The 25,165-nt window shown below is 31.2% G+C and overlaps 1 protein-coding gene across 1 annotated transcript; it reads left to right on the top strand.

Moving 5' to 3' along the window:
• The first annotated feature begins 9,444 nt into the window (after window positions 1–9,444).
• Window positions 9,445–24,817, top strand: LOC134706030 (uncharacterized). The gene is made up of 13 exons (XM_063564739.1): window positions 9,445–10,127; window positions 10,730–10,934; window positions 11,941–12,075; window positions 13,379–13,573; window positions 15,714–15,867; window positions 16,076–16,221; window positions 17,680–17,893; window positions 19,338–19,476; window positions 20,055–20,538; window positions 21,139–21,187; window positions 22,292–22,515; window positions 23,748–23,832; window positions 24,510–24,817. The coding sequence occupies exons 1-13, from the start codon at window positions 9,445–9,447 to the stop codon at window positions 24,788–24,790; spliced, it is 2,994 nt and encodes a 997-aa protein (XP_063420809.1). The 3' UTR covers window positions 24,791–24,817.
• The last annotated feature ends 348 nt before the right edge of the window (window positions 24,818–25,165 follow it).

Here is a 25,165-nt window from a genome sequence, read left to right as displayed (position 1 = left end):
TTGAATGAAGGTGTGGTAATTATTAATGAAACCACAAACGGCAAATCCAAACTAAGTTCCCTGAAGTCGCAAACAGCTTTCATACTTTATTGTATTTTGATTATAAATGTTCTTGTCTATACCTTGCAAGAAAAGGTTTCTCTATTATTAGTTATCAAGATATTAGCAAATAAAACAACACATATATCTGAAAAGCCAAAAGTGTCCAAAAGGAACCTTTACTATAGAGTATAATTCAGACACATTTCACTATTTGTTTTTTTTTAAATCTATTATGTTTCCAGGATGACGCAAAATATTAAAGGCCGCTGTCGTAAATCTTCACTTTGAAAAATTCAAAACATCACTCTCTATCTGTAAGAGAACAACATGTCTCAGTAAAAAATAAATAAATGCAGTGATTTAAGTTCATTAAGACACCAGATTAAAAACGCTCAATTCTCTGCTTTTGTTGGATTGATACACACCTTCAAAAATTTGAAGGCTGAAATTTCATTGGCTGATCTAATATACACAAGGAATGAAAATAAAATGACGTGTTGTAAGAACATTGTATCCAAAGCTTAAACAGATGATATGTACATGATATATTAATAAATAAATGTGCTAGACACCGACTCTAGTTTGAGGGAAGGATCACGTGTACTTTCTTGTTCGAAATTAATAATAATATTTTTTTTATTTTTTTTAACTTTCATCATTGTTTTATTTTTTCCTCATTTTAAATGGAAACAAACTATTTTCGCTTCCCCTCTGAAAAACATTAAATCTCTTTCAAGAAATTTAGATTCAAACATTTACAAAACAACTTGCCCCCACCCCCACTCACATGATAAAAATATCAATGGTCGTACCCTGTTTAATTGAGTCTAGAGGTGTATACTAGTATATGAGCGGCTTCCCACGAAACCTTTTATATTGCGGGTTACTGCATGTCTAGTGGTGGTACTTTCGTCGTAGCATGTTCGCCTTGAGTAAGGGCGGTCGGGTCAAAACCAAAGACTTTAAAATTCATATTTACATGCTGCTTCCCGGCAAATTATGTAAGCACGCGGGATTAAGGATTAAGAGCAAAAGCTGGTCGGCTCGGATTCAGAAAAATGTGTCTGAGTAAGGTGATATAAATGTCTTCCTTCGGAATGCTACCTTTTCAACTAACATGTTAAAAAATCCGGCTCAGGGTGTCGGTCTAGTACAAAACAGTGTTAATATTCATATCACATTAACATGTTTGTTTTTTGTTGTCTAAATGTACTTTAATCATTCTAATCATTTTCTGTGCTTTATTTTGTAATTCATTCATTTGATTGTATAGCTCAAATTTTGGGCACCATGATTGGTTAATAAAAATTATCTTATCTTATCTGTTCTTGTACGAATATGCATATATCAATTTGCCGCTGGATGTCAAGAATCCACCCATAATCATCTATAGTTGAAACTGTGAAATATATGCACAAAACCATGATAAAATGCTGCACGTAAATTTAATGCACTGAGTTCAGGTTCATTCCATATCTCCTTTAATCCAATTCGGGTGAAAGTGATGGGCGCTAGGTGGTCGAGTGGTTACATTGTCATTTCGGGGCCTTTTATAGTTGAATATGCGATATGGGCTTTGATCATTGTTGAAGGTCGTACGGTGACCTATAATTGTCAATTTCTGTGTCATTTTGACCTCTTGTGGAGAGTTGTCTCTTTAGCAGTCATACCACATTTTCTTTTTTATAAGTAGTCGAACTGGGGTTCGACGATTTACAGAAAAGAGCGACGATTTACAGAAAATAACCGAAAAGGACCGAAAAGGACCAAAAAGAACCGAAAAGGACCGAAAAGAACCGAAAAGAATATCGATTTTTTTTTGTAATAGAAGGAAAAAAGCAAATTGCATTTAATCATTGAAAACCTTATACTGTGACAGGACTAATTTTAACTCACATTTATGTGGAAACTACAGGTAGGGTCGGATGCCTATCGTATAGAAAAGAAAAATTGAAAAGATTTTTTTTATTCACCAAATAAGGGCCCCTAGGAGGGCATATAGCATACAAACAATAACATATGCAATACACAGACAATTGATATGTAATATGAGTAATAAAAAAAATACTCCAGGAAACATGCAACAAAATAATAGCAATATACTATAATTCAATTAATACTAGTGTTGACATTGACTAATGTGCTCCAGGTTTATTAGTGTATTTTACCTATAAATAGAAAAACAAGAAGCATAAGTAGTTAGTGCTGACACCTTCTGATATTTATAAAAACAAATATTTAAATGATAAGATTAAAATCCTTGAAGAAAAATAAATGATAATTAAGCATACATGACTTGTATTAAAAAACTATTTACTTAAAAAAACATGTTATATTGTGGTTTTTTTTTGTAAATTCACATATTCTAATAAATGCACAATCTAAATTTTGAATTATGCATTCAATTTTATTATTACCAAGAATTGTTAACAATATAAAAAAATCCGTGTGTATCTACATTGTTTTAACTTTATTTAATAAATATATATGTATCCTCTTTTCGGTTCTTTTCGGTCCTTTTCGGTTCTTTTTGGTCCTTTTCGGTTCTTTTCGGTTCTTTTCTGTAAATCGTCGCTCTTTTCTGTAAATCGTTGGACCGGTCGAACTGCTGTATCACTAGTATGTCAACACTTAGGTGTGCGATTTCAAATCCCGCACGTGGCAGGTAAGCTCGATTCCAATCTTAATTGACCAGAATTGTCTGTTTTCCAAATGAAGGTCAGGGGGTCTCTCCGGGCACATCTGCTTTCTCCACCAATATAAACTCACCGCCACGAAATAGCACGAAAGTGTTGAAAGTGGCGCTAAATAACAGTCGATCAATCATCCATACCGGTATACTTATGGCCTCTTAATCTATATATTTAGTCTCACAAAGTCATTGTTTGACATCAGTATACAGAGATAAAAATTATAACTACTTACAGTATATACAAAACAAGAGAGAGAGGTTTCAAAATTACAAACCCAGCTGGAGGACAAACGCACGTGAATATATTTTTTTTTATATAAACGAACAAGCTGAAGTTGACATTTTACAGAAATCTTTGGAATTAAATTTGGGATTAAATTTGGGATTAAACATTTTTGGGATTAAACAGAAAAAACATCCTTCCTGTTTTCAAGTTTTCGTACATGGCTTAAAGCCTTATCGGATAAATGTTTTTCTCATATTAAAATTTCCCGTTTTAGTAACAACAATTTCCAAATAGTTATATTGTTTTATCATCTCTATGTTAGTATCATTGTAAGAAAATTGGACATTTTTTGGCTTCCGTCCATAAAAAATACCCCGCTAAGACTTTAATTTTGTCAACTTTCCTTTCAAGTTCCAAGCCTTACAATAATCATGGAAAGCATTGAGGTGAGTCTGCAGGTCCTGTGCTGTTCCATCCAACAACACCGTGTCATCTGCAAACAATATAACAAAAAACTTAAGATATATTTCTAATTCTCTTTCAAGATCTTCTGGTATAGTTCTGTTAAGTCCTGTAATATTTCTAGTCACAAAGAAATTATTTTAGTCAATCAAAGTAAATAAAATAGGAAAGGTGATAAGTTTTCTCCTTGTCGAACACCATTGTCACAAGCGAGCAAAATATTCCGAATTATTAATACTACCGTGTATCATCGGTACAGCGGATATAGCTTTATAGGTACTTCGAAGCGTGAAAAACAATATACCGTACATTCATTTAACTATGCACCGTACAGAAGGATTCATGTGGTCAGCTTTACACAACGCTTCTTGTCGAAATAAAATATCGAAAAATAACATATGTACAAAATATTTCAATGCCAATTTTTGAAACAGCTATACTTATTAAACACAAACAGTGGCCTTCTATCAGAAAAAGAGTTGCAATGAATATAGAATCATATCAGATGAGACGAATGCCAGCTTCTTTGGCCAGTATTTGCACATGTTTTTAGTAAGGGTTCTTGTTTTGGGCAAATAGTGAGACTTCTCTAATCACCAACCCACGACCAAATCATTTCTTAAAACAACAAATATGTTTAGATTGAAGTAAACATTGATAAATTGTAAACAAAACAAAGATTTTCGTACCATGTCAGAAGAAAAATCGATCACGACCCCTTGGTTAGTACCTATATTCGCTATACTGATGATTCACGGAGATGCCAACGAATAGACAAGAGTTGAAACAAAAAGAGATGACATAGTAATGACAAAGTTAATGCTTTTTATTCTATTTTTTTAAAGAGACGAAAAAGAGGAACAAAATGCAAAAGACGGGCATCACCCCATTCATCTCGGTTGGAAAATAAAAATATTAAATACCCTAAATTGGAAAAAGTGTGGCAAAGTGTGATTTCAGTGGTTCTTTTCTCCCTTTTCACTGAATAACTGTATCGTCTACGTAAATTCCGATGCCATTACCGAAAAGGATCAAAATAAGTACCACAAAGGGAAAATCCGATCTAATCGGACGAAAAATTAAGTCTAAAACACTTCATCAGGAATCAACTCCTTGTATCTCAGTAATCGTTGACGCTAAGTACTTCAAATCTGTTGACATACTAGTACTCATGTTTCAGAATTTTATTAGCAATTAAAAAAATCTCCATTAAAATAAGTTGAAAATAAACAATCTGTATATGTCAATATGTGCTCATTGTTGAAGACCGTATGGTGACATATAGGTATTAATTTCTGTGTCATTTGGTCTATTGTGGATAGTTGTCTCATTAGCAAAGATACCACTTTTTCTTTTTCTATAATTACCCACATAGCCATTTCATATTTCGCGGGCTAAGCTTGCAGTCTTCGAAATTGGGTACTTTCCGACATAATTGGCGTTTTCTGTGGAAAGATTGGTTCAAAGACAAATTAAAAGTAAAAAAAAACTACATGTAAACGACATATCACAAATATTTCCGACTTGGTATGGTTTTAGAGGAGTTACGGCTCAATGAAATCGGTCTACTCCTTTAGTAGCATAGATTATATGATATTATAGATTTAATATCATTGTACATATTCAATACTTCTTTATACATCTTACCATTTACAGATTAATATTATTCAATAACATTTTATAAAACAAATCATCTCGCCATAGTATGCATCAGTAGATAATTTTATAGCTATTGTTATGAAATATTTTTGAAACAGACTGGGATTTCAATGGTGTCTTTTGCAATGAATAGAAAAAAGCAGATGTGGTATGACAGCCACTGAGACAACTCTCCATCCAAGTCATAATTTGTAAGAGGAAACAATTAAAGGTCATTGTACGACCTTCAACACGGAGCCTAAAAAGCAAGCTATAAAAGGCTCTTAAATTTTGTTATAATATTCCATACCTGTCAACCTGTGACGATGAAAATGCAGGTCATGACCTACATTGAAGAATCAAATCTCAGGTCATAACGCGTACGAACCATATCCAACTAAGTTGGACATCACGTGACTTTTGTGACGTATAACAGCCGCCATTTTGTATTATATTTCCCCATATAAAATGCATATATGCTTCAATAAAGTTTAATTTTCTCTTAAACCTGATCCGTTTTCTTACTTTTGCAAATCAATCCTTGATATTCAAAACTATTTCTATCAAACAATGTTGGTCCGAACAGTTTAATTTTTGATTAAATTCGGTCAAATCGGCATCGTAAAACATGCACTTTTTCTCGTCATTTCTCCGTTGACTCAATGCTAAATTACCGATACCCATGTCTACATTTATAACAAATAAAGAAATTCTGTAAATAAAAAACAAACTTTGCAAATCGATTAAGTATATCCAAACATATAGCTGGCGAGGAATACTACTTAAAACAGTTTAATTTCAGGTCAAATTCGGTCAAACATCGATTTAAAAAAGGGAATTTTCCGATATTTTTCAAAATGGCGGCTGATGTATCATATGGAAATGTTGCATCAAATCATGGTTTTTATAGTAAGAATTTCCTAGATTTTTTTTTATTATTTTTCATAAGAAACTCTGATGTTTCTGTTATTTTCCTTAAGTGATATTTCGATCATTGATTTCAAAATTTCTTTAAAAAAAAAATATTTTAAGTGTAACACGGGAACATTTATTTTGACAGATGTTCATCCAGAAAATTGTTTACAATATCTATGATAAAAAAAGTTTCTCTTCTTTTTTTTTAAAGGTATTTTTCAAGTTTTCTGTATATTTTATCTTTCTTTAGAAATATATTTAAACATTCCTTTTAGAACAAAAAAAAATGTTTTCATCCTAAGAGAAAAAAAAACAATGTCCGATTATAATAGATAAATATTCTCTACCTTTAAAATTTCATTCCTTGACCGGACAGGTGAAATCTAACTTGGGTTATAATGTTACATCATAATATATTGTCAGGTAGACGTGCAAACTAAAAGCAACCAGGTGACATTCAACATCCTGTCAGTGTGTATACATGTATTACCAGAGTTTAAATTTTGTGATATACAAAAGTTTTCATAAATGTACAAATAAATATCTTCTCCTTCCCGTGTCAAATAAGAAGAAGTATATATGGTTCATAATAAACATTAGGAAAATATGAATATTATGAAAATTTCTTTAAAAAAATATCTTTTGCTTAAAAGGCATTCAAATATTTATATGTTTCTATAATTATTTCAAAAAAATATTCTGATTCAAATTTTAATTTAAATGAATTTCGATCATTGAATATGATTTTATTGTATTTTTTTTTTAATTCAACATTTTAAGCTAAATCCAGGCACTGAATCGATATAAAGTTTAAATTGTGTAAAAAAAGGAGTTATTGTATACATTCCAACAGAGACGTATAATACGATTGGTCTGGTTTTAACAATATTGTATACCCGATAATATCTATCGACAGAGTTATCGGTCCTGAATAGGACTGATATAGTTGGGTATGTTTTTTTAGCTGAATTTCAGTATTTATGGTACATTTTCTTATAATGTATATAATGCATGTTCACTTGGATAAGTCATTTTAAATCCTATTAATTATTAAAGGATTTTTATAAATTTGTGTAACACAGTCTTATGTTCTTTACTTTTTGTTAATGAATTTATTTTCCAAATGAAATATTTTTAAATGTTAACTTTTTGTCAATACAATAATGTTTGATATACTGGCTTAGCAGCTTTCGAACATACCAACACAAATTATTAGGAAATTAGAAAGTGATAAAATATAGTAATACAGTTAAAGGAAGTGTAAATGTAAAAAATAATTTTCATTTTTTTTTAAATATTGTATAAAGGTATAAAAATAATGAAAAGTTATGTTTCAATATGTATTTGAATTTTATATTTTTATGATTTTACCTTTTTCACCCATAAAACGTAAATATAAGGAATAATTTTGAATGGTGACAAATAAGGGGAAGTAACTGTCGAAAATATGTTTATATGGGTCAGTTGACAGGTATAATATTCTCCACAGCCGGGAATTTCTTCAATTAGCTCCTACACTGTCAACATATAAACTGATCTTAAACTTCAACCGAAATTTTTGAAACGTTGATTTTGTTAAATTGCTTTGTCTCATTTTCCCTATAAATTGCACTTTCGCTAGCGATAGACACATATTTAAGCCGGGTTAATAGTTTACAGAAGCAGATCGGAATCAGTTATGACGTAGACAGTAATCATTCTAATCGTAATCATGTTCATTGACCATAACGACGATGAAAGCACATCATATAATGACGTTTCGACATCATATAATGAAGTAAACCTAACCACATAATATAAGATTACAAGCACATAATATAATGACACAACCACATCATATAAAGATGTTTGCACGTAATATAAGGATATGTACACACCATATAAGTATATTTGCACATCATATAAGGATATTTGCACATCATATAAAGGATATTTGCACATCATATACAGGTGTTTGCACATCATATAATGACAAGTGCACATCATATAAAGATAAAAGCACAGCATATAAAGGTAAATGCACATCATATAAAGGTAAATGCACATCATATAATGAAAATGGTCATAACAAGACAGTGTTGGCGTTCCATACGACACAGTTGAAGAGATATTTTACCGAAACGTACTGTTAAGAATTGTTAATATCATCTTGGAAAGTAGAAACGTGCCGTTTTATATAATCAAACAATTTAAAGATGGTTAGTTATTAATCATGTCATGACCTAAGTACTGACTACTAGGGGCTGATGGTAACCTCAGGGACCGACAAGTTCATCAGCAGAATTATCGACTCAGTGTTGTAAAACCGTTAACAATACGTTATCAATTGGATACGTTCAAAGCATGTTTTTGTAAAATATGAAGGCCGAGGGTATTCGGTGTATAAAAACCGAAACAGTTGAAGAGGATATATTAAAACAGTATTTCAAAAAGTCAAATCTACCTGAGGTCAAATTTACCTTTTGGAGTTGAAACCACAATTCGTGTAATTTCTAATATTTTTATCATTTTTAAATTCAGAATAAGCTTATTTTAGAAAGGTTTGTTATTAAACATATCAGTACCGGAGCATACATACATTTGACAGTTGAAAATTAAATACATCAAGTTCATATTCAAATTATGTAATTTACATATTTTCAAATGGGTGTAAATAGAATTCAGTTGTAATCAGCCTCAAATCTTATACATTCGACTGAGAGATAAGTCTACCTTTATCATGAATGCTGATTTTTGTTGAAAAACATATATATAGGTGTTCTCTCACTAAATTATTATAAAAGTGGTGACTATGTTGAACGTAACTATCCAATCGATCTAGAGATGAATGTAAAAAAGAGTTAATTCGCTTTATACATTGCCATGCATCTCGAAATTGACAATGAGAGTCGAATGAGAACAAAATTTTACGACAACAGAAATGATTTCAGCTTTCCAATTATGACCTTTCCATTTCTATGTAGCAACATTCCAGCAGCGACTGCAAACGGAATATATATCTTCCAAGTCGTTTATTTTCTACCTTCATACATATCAAAATTTATAAATTAATCAGGCTTTGGAGTATATAAAAATATCTTTTCAAATTGTATACTATTTCAATAACTATCTTTTGAATACGTATAATAAGTAAATCTATCTGGTTTTTTTTGCATATCATTTTTTGTCATATTTACCAAATTTTGCCAAAATTAATTAGCCTCAAGAAATCGCGTTTGAGTACATCCTCTTAAAACAAATCATGTGTACAAGTAACGAATTTACAAAAAAAGGTAAAACAATAATGGATTGAAAAAGTTAGATAAATAAAATACTTAAATAGTGAAGAATTACTGGAAATGTTTGTATTGTTTAAAAAAAGTATCTTCATAAGCTAAATGTTAGATAAAATAAATGCATCAAATTTTTTCGTAGTGTATCACAAAAAAAAACTGACATTGATCTGCAAGTTCTAAAACAAGCTCAGATAATGCAAAGACTTGCACAACAACAACAAGAGCTAATGGTATTGATAGCAAAAACAGAAACCCTGATTATTAAAATTGAAAGTGACGCAGCTGTGTCTGAATCCGATATAACTGAGGTCAAAAACCAAATGAACAAATGGTGCAATGTTTTGGAAACAATAGCAGAACAGGAAAGCAGAAAAAAGGCAGAAAAAGAAGAAGAAAAAAGAGAAAAAGAAGAAGAAAAAAGAAAAAAAGAAGATGAAAAAAGGAAGAAAAAGGAAGAGGAAGATAGAATGAAAAGACAAGCAAAAGAAGCAGAAGAAAGTAAGCGAAGGGACAGAGAAGAAGAAAAAAGGAAGAAAAAAGAAGATGAAAAACGAAAAAAAAGTGAGCAAAAAGACGCAGAACGAGAGAAAAAAGAAGCAGAAGAACGGAGGAAAAGAGAATTGAAAGAAAAAGAACAAAGAAAGAAAACGGAAAAGGAAGAATCAGAACGACGAAAAAAAGAAGAGGAAGAACGAAAAAACAGAGAGAAGAAGGAAAAAGAACAACAGCAAAAAGAAGAGGAAGAATATGGGAAAAGAGACCAAGAAGAAGAAAGTAAACAAAATAAATACGAAGAACTACATGAGGCCGAGGAGAAACGAAGAAAACAAGAGATCGAAAAGAAGAGGAAAGATTGGAAAAACTGGCCACATTTCATGTAATGACGCTTCCAAAAATGTTCATGTATACATAGTTTTTTTTTATTAATTAGTGTTTATATACAGCTATTTTCATGCAAATATTTTTAATATTATCTGTTTGAATTAAAAAAAAAAAGAAGCTATGACTACAACGTGCATTAGTCAATGAGAAAACTGTTTATTAACACAACAACAACAAACATCAACATACGGTTTCCGACAGTGTACGGAAATAAAATAAAAGAAAGGAAATAGGAAATGTGTCATAGAGACAACAACCCGACCATACATCAGACAACAGTTCAACGAATTACAAATTTCAATAAGGCTTTGTAAACCTCGACATCAATTATTCACGAAGGTTCAAGTTTTCTTCAATCCATGAAAATATGAGACTCATGACAAAATATGAATCCACAGTATCAGAAACTGTAACTAGCAACCAAGGTAGAAAAAAGTAAAAAACACAAAAATACTGAACTCCGAGGAATATTCCAAAAGGAAAATCAAAAATTAAAAGGCAAAATCAAAAGTCCAAACACATCAAACGAATAGATAACAACTGTCATATTCCTGACTTGGCAAATTTAACTTCAATTAATAAGTTATTTTTTTGTAGTTATAAAAACGCAAAACCAAATAAATTCCAGCAGGAAGTCTGCTGTGTTATAATCACAATGCCAAATGGAATTCAGGAGAAGGATTTTATCTGTCAAAGCTTTGACGCTGATGAAGATCTTGATAAGTGTTTGGAATCTAATGACGAGCAAAATATATCATCTGTTATCACAATACAAAACACGAAAAGAGGAACGGAATTTGAGGTACGATTTGTCTGCTAGTGAACTTAAACTGATAAGAGTTCAGTTTGTATTTTGCATTTATAATGTAGCAAAGCAAACATTTATAGTCTGAATACCGCCCCACATTTATAGTATGCTTTTAATCTCAATTATTGTAAAAAGAAAGTTTAAACAGAATATGCACAACCATTAACCTAATTGAATTTATAACGTCATCATTTCGGGGCACTAGCTACGAGATATATACAAAATCTAAAGTCAGATTATTTTTGTTCAATCAATACTGAAAGACAAATAATGAAATAATATTTCGCTTTTAGCAGCCAAAATGGTTTAAATTTTGTCAAATTAAGCTAAGAAACATTGGTAATTAATTATTCACTTGCAAGTGAATAACTCGACCTCATTAAATCCGTATTCATGTGAACTTTAATTTAACCCCCTTGTCAGAGATTGACAACGCGTGCTTTGTACGTGTACTGGTTATTTAAAGTAAAAGAATGTGAACAATGAAAGTGAAACTACGGTAAAACAATTTGATTACTGATTCGATCCACATAAAATCATTCTTATACGGTAAAAACAATCCGACACATATATTTTCCATCTAAAAAATCAAATCAAACAGGCCTTTAAAAATCCAAGTGAACGTTTTGGTTTTATCTATACATATCTTTATTTATGTGTAAATCGCTTTTATTGTCATTTGAGGTCAAATCGATATTAATTAGGTGGCGTCGTGACTAAAATACACACGAAATGAATCTACATAAAATCTACCCCATGCTCTGTAAACTGTTTATTTTAGACTTTTGATAATTTGGATAAATGCTTTATATTGTTATAAATCAAACATGAGAATTTGAGTCAAATCGGTGACCATGAATTTGACAGCTAGTGACCACTTAAGCAACAAAGACTGTTTAAAAAGCCTTTTATTGGTGACATTTCGGGAACACCATTATCAGTATTTAAATTTTATATATTAGGTTGTACTGATAAGTAATATACTTCTCAATATTTTTAGTTGCCAATTCGAGTGTATGTGCCTATAGTATCGCATGATCAGATGCTCGTACCAACCTTAAAGTTCAGAGTTGAAGGTCAAACATGGAGACACGGAAAAACACTTCCTGATAAAATACAACTTCCAAATGTGAAGGTTGGTACACTGAGACTTTGACCACTTAGTGTTTGTTAAAAAAGGGGATTTAAAATAAATACAAAACTCATGGAATATTTAAAATTTCCATGAATTTGATGCAAAGGTCTTCTAGTCAATCTGTTTAATTTGAGTATAAAGAGAACTTTGTACGATTTTTTTCACATTTTACCATAACTTTATTTCAAACTTGATTATGAAAAAAGAATGTATTATGTAAATAACCTTAAGCTTTTTTGTCTATTCAATGTTGTAAATAATGTTTATTTTCTGTTCATTACAAACCGCATTGACCGTCTCGTATATGGGTTATAAAAATATCGAGAATTCAATCCACGTGATCAAAAAGTTGATCAAAGTATTTTTTTTAAGACAAGGAATTAAGAATTTACTATTTGAGTTAATGCGCAACTTGTCATTACTAAAGAATGTTGGTTTGTCTTCATTATATCGATATGTACTGGGGTCAAATATATAGTTTACTCCCTCAATTCACGAATGTTTCAAAATCAGCGGTTTTGGTGGAAATGGTAATTATGAACTTTCTTCTGTTGGCTCAATTGATCACGTAATTGGTAATTCCGAAATAGACTTTAATAAATGAGGTAAAACTACAGAGGACCTTTAGCAAAAACTGAGGAAACAATTGGCAAGATAAAAGGTACTTTTCAAATCAAGTCATTTGATATTTGAAATTAAATATTTCAACGTGCAAGATCTTTTTGTAGGATTTGAATAAGATTGTTTAGTAAGCACGCAGAAGTTTGAATTCTCTTAATTTGATGAGAATGTAGACACTCAATACATAAGTGAGCGTAAATTCAAATCTTTGATGACCTAACTTATCTACCACATGTGGGGCATAGATCCGCTTACCCTTTCGGATCATCTGAACACCCCAGTTTAAAGTTAGGTTCGTGCCATTGAGTCTTTAGTTTTTGTATGTTGTGTCTTGTCTACTACTGTTCGTCTGGGTTTTTTTCTTATTTTTTTTTTGGCCATGTCGTTGTAAGTTACAATTTAATTTATGCGATTTATTGTCCCTCTGGTATCCATCGCCCCTCTTTAAAACATCTTTTCTAGTGTTTTCTAGAAACAAAGTAAATGGCAATAAAAGAAATATTCGAGACGAAAAGCGTGGTTTGAATTCGCACCACACTCGATGCAATGATAAAATCCATATGTATCACATAATAACTATTCATCAAAATTACCAGTAGAATATTTCATACATAAGACTTAAACATATATATAATTTGTATAGTGCAGTGTATACCTTTTGATTTTAACATTTCAAAACTAGGATGTTTCCTTTGTTGGAATAGAAATACCTCTTAAGAAACTTGAAACTATTCAGTGTGTTGCGGTTGCCAGACACAATAAATATGAAATCGAGGTTGACGAAGAAGGAAAAACATTTGAACCAGAAGTTGATCGGAATATCAAGGTCAAGTTTCAACGAGGAGCTTTTGCTGGAAAAACAATTGTTACTACAAAGGTATTTATTGTAAATGCAAACTATTTTCGAGAAAACTATTGTTTCAAATATAACAGAGATAAGAGTGCAATGTTGCCGTATTGATAGGTAACTATACATTATATGAACCATTACAAAGCATTTGATTTCTTTTTTTAAACTATCAACGTATAAGGGTGAATGTATGTCTGAGAAATGAAACGTAGCGTAACATGATTGCCAAGATCTCCAAATAGAATTGGTATCATAGCTAAGAATAATAGTGTATAAATAAAGATATGCATTAAAACCTGATATAGTTAAAATATTGTATAACAACATATGCACAACACAAGCACGCAGCCACGTCAACTCTGTGTAGTACTTGTATTTGTATCCTTCCGATGAGTTACTCCACGTTCTGTATGTTATAGCGTTGGATCCAACTTACATGTTTAGATCCGCTACATTCTGTATGTGTGCGTTTGAGAACCCGCTTACATGTTTAACACCACCGCATTCTGTATGTATGTACCTTTCCTAAGTCAGAAGCCTGTAATTAAGTGGTTGTTGTTTGTTTATGTGTTGCATATTTGTTTTGGGTTTATTTTTTGTACATAACCCAGCCGTTAGTTTTCTCGTTTCAATTGGTTACATCGTCCTTTTATAGCTGACTCTGTGGTTATGGGTTTTGCTCATTGGTAATGGGCGTACGGTTACTTATAGTTGTTAATCACTGTGATTGTTTTACATATCATTTAGGGTCTCTTATGGGCTTTGTCCATTGATGATGGGCATACGGTGAGTTATAGATGTTGATTAATGTGTCATTTTAATTCCCCGATGGTATCATCATCCCAGAAGTCAGCACTTCTGTGCTGACATGAATAATCATTGTTATGTTCATATTTATAAATTAACTGTTAACACATCTTTTGCATTTTTTGAAATACTAAGGCTTTTCTTCCTCGAGAATAGATTACCTTAGCTGTATTTGGCAAAAACTTTTTTTTTCCCTCTTTTCAACCTTTGGACATTATTTGGTCTTTCTAACTTTTTTAGATTCGAGCGTCTTTTGTAGACGAAACGCACGACTGGCGTAAATACAAAAGTTAATCTTAGTATCTTTGATAACTTTATTTTGGTCTCTTGTGCAGAGTTGTCTCATTGACAATCATACCACATCTTCTTTTTAATAAACACAATAACATAATTGGTAGAAATTGATGTGCACCAGAAGGACATTTCGACAATCAGTGTCTTTTCATTGATGTTATTGATGCTCGAGGCCAAAATATTTCAAAATCCAAAGCATATTAAAAGGATGAAGATCTATAACACAAAAAGGACAAATCTAGTAAAAGCCGGGCATGGGAATAGAGCTTTGGATGAGGGTGCTACATTTCTTGATTTTAAAAGTATTTCAAAAATTAGTTACATCAAATATTTAAAACACAACATTTGTACTTTCATGTCGGTACCGAAGAATTGGCTACTGGGATAGTGACACCAAACTATGGTATATGTTGATGATATCTTTTCGCACATTTATTATTATTCAATGTCTAAAGATGTTACATTTTGACGCCGGATTTTTTTTTCAATGACGTCATTCGTTGGGTATTCCAAGGAAAATAACACTTTTTTTCCATAGCTGTTTAGATTTTGAAATATAATGTATTGTTTATTTGCATCCAAAGTGAGTATTTGTAGTGCATTTGAAGTTTTACTAGCGTATAACTTTGTAAAGCCTAAACTACTTTTAGATTGTACTTTATTTGACTGGTGTCATTAAGAATTGTGGTTGTAACAATATCGTTGTGTAACGATTACCTGAATGTCCTTCCAAGTATTTTTATCGGAGATGTTTGAAAGCACAATTTACAAAAAAGAAAAACAGGAATACATCGCTTCAACGTTGATTTAAAAAGAGGAATTACATTCAAACTAATACTTAATAAGGATTGTCGTCCAAAGAGTCAGTTGTTTTGCGATTGCTGTTAACATAAATTACGGGTACATGTGATCTTGACGATGATTTTAAAGATATGTTTAATATAGAACTCGCATGATCAAATACTGTAGTTAATAACGTGTGTTAACGATTCAAAGTTTATGTTATGCTTTGCATTATGTTTAGTCAAATAACACTAGTTATCAAATATCTGTTTAACTGTTTCAGGCATTATCCTGTACCAATGCGGACATCAAAATGGCTTCAAAAAAGCACAAAGAGCTTCAAAATATCAAAATAGCTGGTTCTTATATAAATATATCATGTGAACACACAACAATGGAAGATTCTGATTTAGAGATGTATGATTTGGGATTTATTGGTAAGTGTCCTTGGCTATTTAGAAAGAAAACCGTAAGAAAGATATCAAATTTTATAGTTTCGTGTCCCTCCTCTTCATCCCCATCATCCTTTTTATCCTCCTTATCATCATAAACATTGTCGACATCTTCTTTTTCTTCTTCTTTTCCTATACAAACAAACATTCGTATTAATAGAAAAGGCAATAACTCCTTCTTTCTATATTCTAGTTGACAAAAAATTACAGAAGAATCAATCCGTTAACCAAGAGACACTTAATAGATGTAGTAGATGGCTTGTCAACAATCTAAACCCCGATGAAGATGTATTTCCATTAGATGATGTCTTTGATAGTGATTTTGTAGAAGACCTAAAGGTATCGTTTGTCGATAATTATATTAAATTATTCATGTTCACTTTAATATGCAAGACCTTTTTTTCAAAACATAATGTTTATTAGTTTTTAGTAATTTATAAAATACTGGCATTGCTGTAGATTGATAAGCAGAAACAAGAAATAGAGGATAAAAACGGTCACAGGTCGAAGGAAAATAGACAACACACAAAATAACTAAAAACAACACACTGCGTTATAATATAATGCACATAAATGTAATTTTAAAAGTAGTTTCTGGTAAGAGCATCTAGTTTTAAGACATTTAGACAACTGTTATCTACAATTGCTATCCGCAATAATGTTAAATTTTGACAGGAAAAATAAAATTCAGTGAAAAGTCAATTTAAAAATTTCAGTGAAAAGTCAATTTAAAAAATTTGTAAGGGTTCCGCGGAACCCAGTGTCTCGCCTACTTTTGCTGAAAATCACAGGCTTAACAAAATGAGAAAAAAAATCAATAAAAATATTCCTCTTGATTCTATCTTTTGATTGTAAGAAGCTTCTGTCCAAGTTTAGTAAAAATCCAGGATAGTTTATAAATCTAATAAATGTTTAAAAACTTTAACTGCAGACTGTATGTAATGTCAACTGGAAGAAAAACTAAGTCCATTTATAAGTAAAATACAGATACACAGGTACAAAATATTAACAAAATTTCCTTCTAAATACTAGCTTATGATCATAAACAAGCTTCTGTCTAAGTTTGGTACAAATTAAAAGTAGCATAAGAAAGTAATTATTTTTTTTTAAATTTTACCACAGAGTGAATGTGTTGTTTCCTGGCAGAAAATCTAAGTCCATTTAAAAGTAAAATACGGAAAAAACGGATTTATTTTTTTACAAAATTTACTTCTGCATATTATCTTTTAATCATAAACAAGCTTCTGTCCAAGTTTGGTACAAACCCAGGATAGTTTAAGAAAGTAATTAAAATTTTAAAAACTTGAACCACAGAGTGAATGTCATGTTTCCCCGCTGAAAAACTAAGTCCATTTATAAGTAAAATACGGAAAAAATGGAATTTTATTTTTACAAAATTTACTTTTGGATACTATCTTATGATCATAAACAAGCTTCTGTCCACGTTTGGAAGTAATCCAGTATAGTTAAAGAAAGTTATTAAAATTTCAAAAACTTTAACCACAGAGTGAATATTTGTGGACGCCGCCGCCGACGACGACGACGACGGAATGTAGGATCGCTTAGTCTCGCTTTTTCGACGAAAGTCGAAGGCTCGACAAAAATTCAGTGAGAAGTCAATTTAAAAAAATCGTTTTTTTTTTCTTTTATAATAACAAATAGTAGATTGTTTTGCCGTAAGCAATCGACGTTAGTTTCAACTATCAATTCTTGAAAAAAAACAAATAAGGAGTTTGTCGTAAGATTTGTTTTTCCAATTTTAATTTGTTTGGTATTCTGTGATATATTACTTTACAGACGCAAGAGACAGACGGAGACAAGAATCGTATGATTCTCCGTCATTTACACGATTCGAATTCAGATAGTGACTTCGACAAATTTTTAGTCGGATTAGAATCTTCGCATCCAATCCTGGCAAATAGGATGAACAGCGTAAAATATAATGTTAAACTGTGTCGAAAAGCAGAAGACTCATATTCGGAGGACGATTTTGCCAGTGATTTTGATCCAGGTAGGAAGATTTGAATATTCAGTTGCGATTGCGTGATACGAACTACAAATTTCAATATTCTAAGTTGAATCTGTGTTATGTTGACTTGCAATAATAATTTTTATAATGCTGAGATTTCATAACAATAAAACTACTGACTGATGTACCATTATTTTTAACATTTGCACCTATAATGTCTATTTGTTTTGTTCACACAACGCTGTCAAATATAATGGAATGTAATGCAACTGTCATTTAAGTTTGGATAGCTATAAAAAAAAATTGTATTACACTGTACCAAGTAAGGAGTATAACATATGTTAGCCATTCGTTTGATGTGTTTGCGTTTTTTGTTTTTTCTATGGTTAGAGACTTTCCATTTTTTTATTTTTTATCGGAATTCAGTATTTTGTGATTTCGCTTTTGATAGTAGTTTGATATTGACGTAAAATAAGTAATTGTTGAGGGACAGAAAAATAACGTATACACAAAATTAAACAATATATAGAGATATAGAAAGGAGATTGTAGATATATGCATAAAGCGAATGCATAATCCATTGCATTACAGTTGAATACACATTCGTATATTTTATATGTTTTGTTTAGACGTTTTAACAAATTTTAACATTTTAATGATCTATTTTTTTTAATCAATGAAATAAAAAAAAACAACCTGACAACTCATGTCTAAAAATTCAAAATTAAAAAAAACGACAAACTATTGTACTAGAATACCACATTGAATAAAAACAAAGCAACTCGAACTCGACCAAAATCAGGAGCTAGCTCAGGTGCTTAACTGTCTTGAACGATATTGAAGAACTTATTCTCAAGTAACTGTTTTTATAATTATTTCTTTTTATTTGTTATAAAGAATTGCGTTTCATTAGAAAATCTTAGATAAATGTTATAGCGTGTTGTTTTTATTTGAATATATTTTCCTTACTATGTCATTTGCGTAATTTCGTCGCTAGGTTGATGTCTCAATGATGTCAAGCCCTCATTTCCCTTTTTCCATACAACGATTACGAATCAAACTTTGTGTGTAACTGATAAGTTTAATCAATGCAAGGCGGAAAGTAGAATCATTTCCAATCATCGGGTTTTTAATCATTCAATGATTTATTTAGAATTAAGATTTCGAAACTTTTAAATAGAAACAACAAATAGCAAATATGACGAGAAAGCAAAAGATTAATTGGATCAGTTTTCTGTGTATTCATATTATTTGTATGTTTTTTCTCAATACTTAAATATAAATCGGGATATTTTCCGCCCAATTTGGCTCATCAGAAATAGTATTTGTGTGTATAGCTTGTCTTTTGATTGTGTAATTGCATGAAAAAGTTGCATGATTAATAATAATATATTTTCATTATACTAGCACATTTTGTATATTTTATGTGAAAACTCATGGACAAAAATATAAACAATGTTAATGATAAACATAATTAATTCACCAGATTTTGAAAAGAAGGAGGGTACACTTTGTATAGTTTCAAAGGTGACAGGAAAAAGTTGGAACCTTGTACCAGTAAAGACATCTTTAGAACATCCAAAGGCAAGATTTGTGAAACTTCCGTCTGGAAATGATAAATATCAGTAAGTACTTAAGCAACAATATTAACAAAGGTTTTTGAAAATCTAAAGACTGCAATAAAATAAAAGTTTATCTTTGTATGAGAGGGACGAAAGTTACCAGAGGGACAGTCAAACTCATGGCTAAAAATAAAAAGACACTCAGATAAATGATAGTGCAGAAGGCACAAAAAAGAAAACTAAAGACTAAGCAACACGGCCCTCCTCAAGAAAACAACTAGGGATTATCTCAGGTGCTCCGGAATGGTCAGCAGATCCTGCGTCACATCTGGCACCCGTTGTATTGCTTATGTTATTACAAATCCGGTAAATTGTCTTATTCGATAGGTCACATTCGTGAAACGGAAAGGGTATTTTAGTTACGACTTAAGGAACATATCCGCTATCATCTTTGAAACGGCAATTCCATTACGGTCTACACATTACACTTAAGAAATGTTGTCATTTTTTTATTTCCGGTAAAGTTGTTTGTGTTTCCTTAAATGTAACATGCGATAAAAGATAACAACATGTGATAAAATTAAAACTAGGCAATGCAAAATAATGAGGGTTTTAAACATTTTCGTCTTATCTCTATGAAGATTTTTAGGGCTAGTTGTTCCGGATAACATGACAGAAGAAGATATCTGCAGGGCAGCTGAAATACTTGAAGGATTGTTTTGTGTCACTTATGTTTCAATAATATGTCGTCAAAAGCATCAGAATCTCCATGATGTGATTATTGAATGTGTAAGATCTGAAAATGTAGCCTCTACGATGAAAGCTTTGGATTCTATAGGATACAATGAGGGACCAGCTGCGAGTTCAGAATTTGGTGTTGTTGATGGAGAAGAAATAGAAATAAAGTTTGAATCAAATCTTTATTTAGAGCGTCTAAAACATTCACCACTGAAGATTAAATTTTATAAAAATCTCCAATCTGATAGATATTCTGAACACCTAGAAGTCGTCAGTAAGGCAGAGCAAGGAGAAGACATCGCATATCATGGCTATCTTAAGTACAGCGTTTCTCTCGGGCGTTTGTCTTCATCAAGAACAGGTTCACTTGTAGTATACATTCCAAAGGTAAACAATCACCGTATTATGTGAATAAGTATTCTTGAGCGACAAAATGATAACAAATTACTATAATATTAGGAATGTCATTTCATGATGAATAAGAACGTTATAAGCCTGCTGATAGATTTTATATAAATTTAAGAAATAATATGAGTTATCAATTGTTTAGTATCACTTTGCTTAAATCAATCATACAGATCACCTTGCACATGTGACAAAATGCGATTTGCTGCTTTGTCTTGAAGGCCTTACTTTGACTATGAAACAAAGAGCCGCAATAATACCTGCATTTTTCAAGAAAATGTAGATAGAATTTGACCATGAATGAATACATGTTATCATTTTTCAATTATTCACAATACACAGGATATATGAGTATACATGTTATAGAATATTTTCATTACAATCATAGTTCCCATGCTGTTGTGGCAAGACATCCAAAAGAATACAAAACAATTATGTATATTCGCGATATTAAATATTTTGCTCGACTTTCATTTGAATATGGACTTTCCGTTTTGAATTATCAGCGGATTTCAATCTTTTTGTGATTTTACTTTTCATTATTTAACAATGAGGTATATCATACTTTTTTTTATCTGTTAGCCTCTGGGGGAATTACTTGGCAACTTTCCATATACAATTGATGTACCAGGTATACTATATTTAAGATAGTTAAGATATTTGTTTACCCGAGAAAGCATATTCAATCATCGATGTTGTAAAAATATGAAATCTATTTTTAAAAGTTAAAGTTATATTTTTAAAACTTTATGTTGACATCTGTTTTATGGTTAATATGATTCCGTGTTAACATCGATATTTTGTATAATGTGAAATGCACCAGGTTAACAGTTTCTAGGACATACAATGCCGGCAAATAGATTTTTAATTTACATATAACATCCAGTGACAAACATTACTTGCACACTAAGTAGAAAAGCATCGTAATATCATAGACACATGATTTCTGTTTTGTGCTAGACCAACATCTTTAGTCATAAAACGTTAAACTCTGCAGAACAACTTGTTCTTGTCACTTGTACCACGTACAACTTTATTTCAATTCCTAGTCGACCAGTCATAACTATTACTCACAAAAGCTGTTGTTATCGTCCGATTCATGTAGGTATAGACATGTACAAAATAAAGTCTAGTAATTATTCTCTATGTATTGAATACTCTTTAAAGCATAACAAAGCCGTAAAATACAAATACATTCATATTGCCATATTTTTTTCTACTTCTAATAATTCTCCAGTCAATGCACAAAATACCATTAATTACTTGTACTGCGTATTACTAGAATTGTTATGCTTCTTGACTCTTACAAGATAAAAAAAAATGAAGGAATATTGTTTACATCCCAGAAATGCATCATTATACGTTAGGTCTCTTTAGTCGGTCCGTTAGTGAAAAGTTTTGTGGGGAAAATTGTTTTCATATACTGTTTATTTCCGTTGATTTATTTGGTGTAGATCTAGATAAACCACGAATTCATATGATCAATTGAGTGCAACTTTTCTATTAGCTAGTATGCAGACTTTGGCAAAATTTTGAAATAAATTTTACAAACAAACCAACGTTCCACTATCTTTGGTTATTTGGTAACCGTTTAAAATCAATGAATGGTCAGTTCTTAAAATTCACTGACACTTTGAACTCATATGTTTTAATATTTTAATATATTGTATTAAATAACAGTTTTAATAAGAAAATTAAAGTTTATGGCAAAGTGTGTTGAATTTGTGTATTGCAGCGAAGGCACTGGCTAAATTTATCGCTTGGCAGTTGACACGTACAAACTCAAATTCAACTAAATGGGTGGTACTTGGTGGGTACCTTACTGACCGTGACCAAAATCTTTATTTTCAAATCTGTAAGAATATTGACCAAAAAGCAACAAAAGCGCAACAACGAGAGAGATGCGAACAGTACATTTTGTATTGGGCAAATCATCACGCACCGTCAGAATCAGATAAGGTAATATCCCTTGTTTATGCTTTTAAGTCTATATTCATATCGAGCACTAAACAATGACACAATTCAATACATATTTACCTATGAATTATTAGAAATGAAATATGACGTGTGCATGTATTGGTGTTAACATAACATACTTGGAAAATTTAAAGATTTATTTTTAAATTCCGTTATCAAATAGGAAAAAAAATTGCATTCTTTCACAACTGCAAAAATAAACAACATTCGTATTACTTCTTCGTGTTCTTGTTAAACCTACTCTTTGTAAAACAATACCAGACTGAACAGCGAATAGATAATATTTAAAAGAATATCATGCAAACAATCAAAAATAATCAGTGATAAAATAAATGAACAGATTTAAACCGAAAAGAGTAAAATCACAAAAATAATACAAAACATACTGTCCTCCAGGAAAAACTATAAAAAAAGTCCCTTTTCAAATGGCAAAATCAAAAGCTGAAACAAATCAAAAGAATTTCATATTTCTGATAAGGTACAGGCATTTTCTTATGTAGAAAAAAATGGATTTAACTTTGTGTTGTGGCTAGCTCAATCTCTCACTTGTATGACAGTCGCGTCAAATTCCATCATATTGCAACGATGTGTGAACAAAACAAAAACGACATAATAGATTAAATGTCTAAAATAGTGGTACAGCGGTCAACATAGTATTTTAATCTAAATGCAAATATGTAACAAATTAGTAAAAGGGCATATATACAAAGCACATTAGCAAAAATTAAATACAATACAAAACGGGGTAGGTTGAGTGAGACCCATTTTTGGCCCCAAAATATAGCAGTTTTACGAAATTATTTAAATGTAAACTTTTAGCTATTTATTTGAAAAGGAATGCTTCTACTACAAAAATATGGGCTTGTTTCGACGATACAATGCACATATATCAGGTACTAGCATCATACAGTCATGCTAAATTACTGAAATCTTCAAAATGTTAGCATTTGAGTTAATGTTTTGGACGGTTTCCGTCTTAAATGAAAGTGGTCACATCTGTTTTCATTCTTAATATTGAAATGTAAGTTGTATTTGATGATAATACAAAACATATATAAAAATTGATGATGAAATGCATTGTATGTTTTATATATAACTTACTACTATGTGTTTGTTTGGATAGAAACAAATACATGCGGAGTTACGTTTTGTATTTCTTGTACTTTAATTAGTCAGACTAATGTACAGGTGAGTACATGTATATATTTGTTTAGGTCGAGAAGATAATAGCGTCTCATCATGATGCAAAATTAGAATCAGAAGCGCATCAGTTCATCAAACCATACCTTCCTGGAAAAGGTATTTGTATAATTTAATAAACATTATAGCTATGCATCATTTTATACATGATATATATATCAATAGTTCGACTAAGATGAGCAACACGACGGGTACTACTTGTGGATAAGGATCTGAATACCCTTCCAAAGCCCAAGAGATCAACCCCAGTTTTTGGATAGTGCTCATTCTTTAGTTTTCCCATTTTGTGTTTTGTTTACTGTTTCAGTTTGTTTGTCTTTTTCATTTTTGTGTTTGACGTTGGCCGTTTTCATGAGTTTAAATGTCCCTTTATGTATATTTTTATTACTCGCAATTTCGTGTAGAAAAAGTTTCGAATTGGGCATATATTCTTTTATCCTTCTCTTCTTTATATGCTCAAATATACACATTAAATCCTCAATAAGGAGCATTCGAAATTGTTAAATGTCGTAAACAATTGGTTTGAGGTCAATCTGTTTAACTATTCTATAATTACATTACAAAACGAAGGTTTAATTATGTTTTTCCCAACATCTTGTTTGTGTATACAATATTCATAAAGGTGCGCATACAATTACGGACATGTGGAATTTCAAATAAAATAAAATAATATGCATTAAGTAAAGACTCTATTCGAGAGGTAAGCTTTGATACCACCAACTACAGATTATCCTTTTATAACGTGAAAGACTATTTCCAAATGTATTTAATTGCAGGAATATTTTCAAACGATAGCCTAGAAAAAATGGCATTTGCAATTGCTGGTGAATGGGAATCAATGGCGAGACAACTTGGTTTTACGAACGATGAAATCAATGTCATCGAAACTAGTCAACCAGCAGATGTAAAAAAGACTCTTAGAATGTTAGATTTATGGCGACTGTCAGATAACGCGATACAGAAAGGAACAGATCTTGTAAAGAATTTCCATGAAACAGCAAAGTCAGCGAAATGTGGAGCAAAATTGCTAACCATTATATCTAAAAATGTAAATTAAGCTCATGAGGCACATTAACTTATAAACAAAAAAAATATGGATATGGTACATAAAAAACTGCATATAAATGTAGATGTTGATATAACTGTATTGTAATCCTTGATTTAGATGTATATAGATGTGTTGTTTCTAACCAATAGTTACAGTGTTGATAATACTTTTATATGAAAAAAAAGAGATTTAGAAAAACAATATCGGTACGAGCTGTTACAGAAGATGTAATAATAAACATAAAAACGTAGTTAAATGCAAATATGTGAATATATTTTCAAATCATCTGGTGTAAAATTACTACCATATTTCTGAAAAATTCATGCACGACATGTGCTTATGTCAGTATGCTTTACTACTTTCTTTTTTTTTATCATTTGCCGA

This window comes from Mytilus trossulus, chromosome 2, assembly GCF_036588685.1.
Source record: "Mytilus trossulus isolate FHL-02 chromosome 2, PNRI_Mtr1.1.1.hap1, whole genome shotgun sequence".
NCBI lineage: Eukaryota > Metazoa > Mollusca > Bivalvia > Mytilida > Mytilidae > Mytilus > Mytilus trossulus.
The sequence above is the reverse complement of the archived record's forward strand: the minus strand, read 5'-3'. Positions and strand labels throughout refer to the sequence as shown.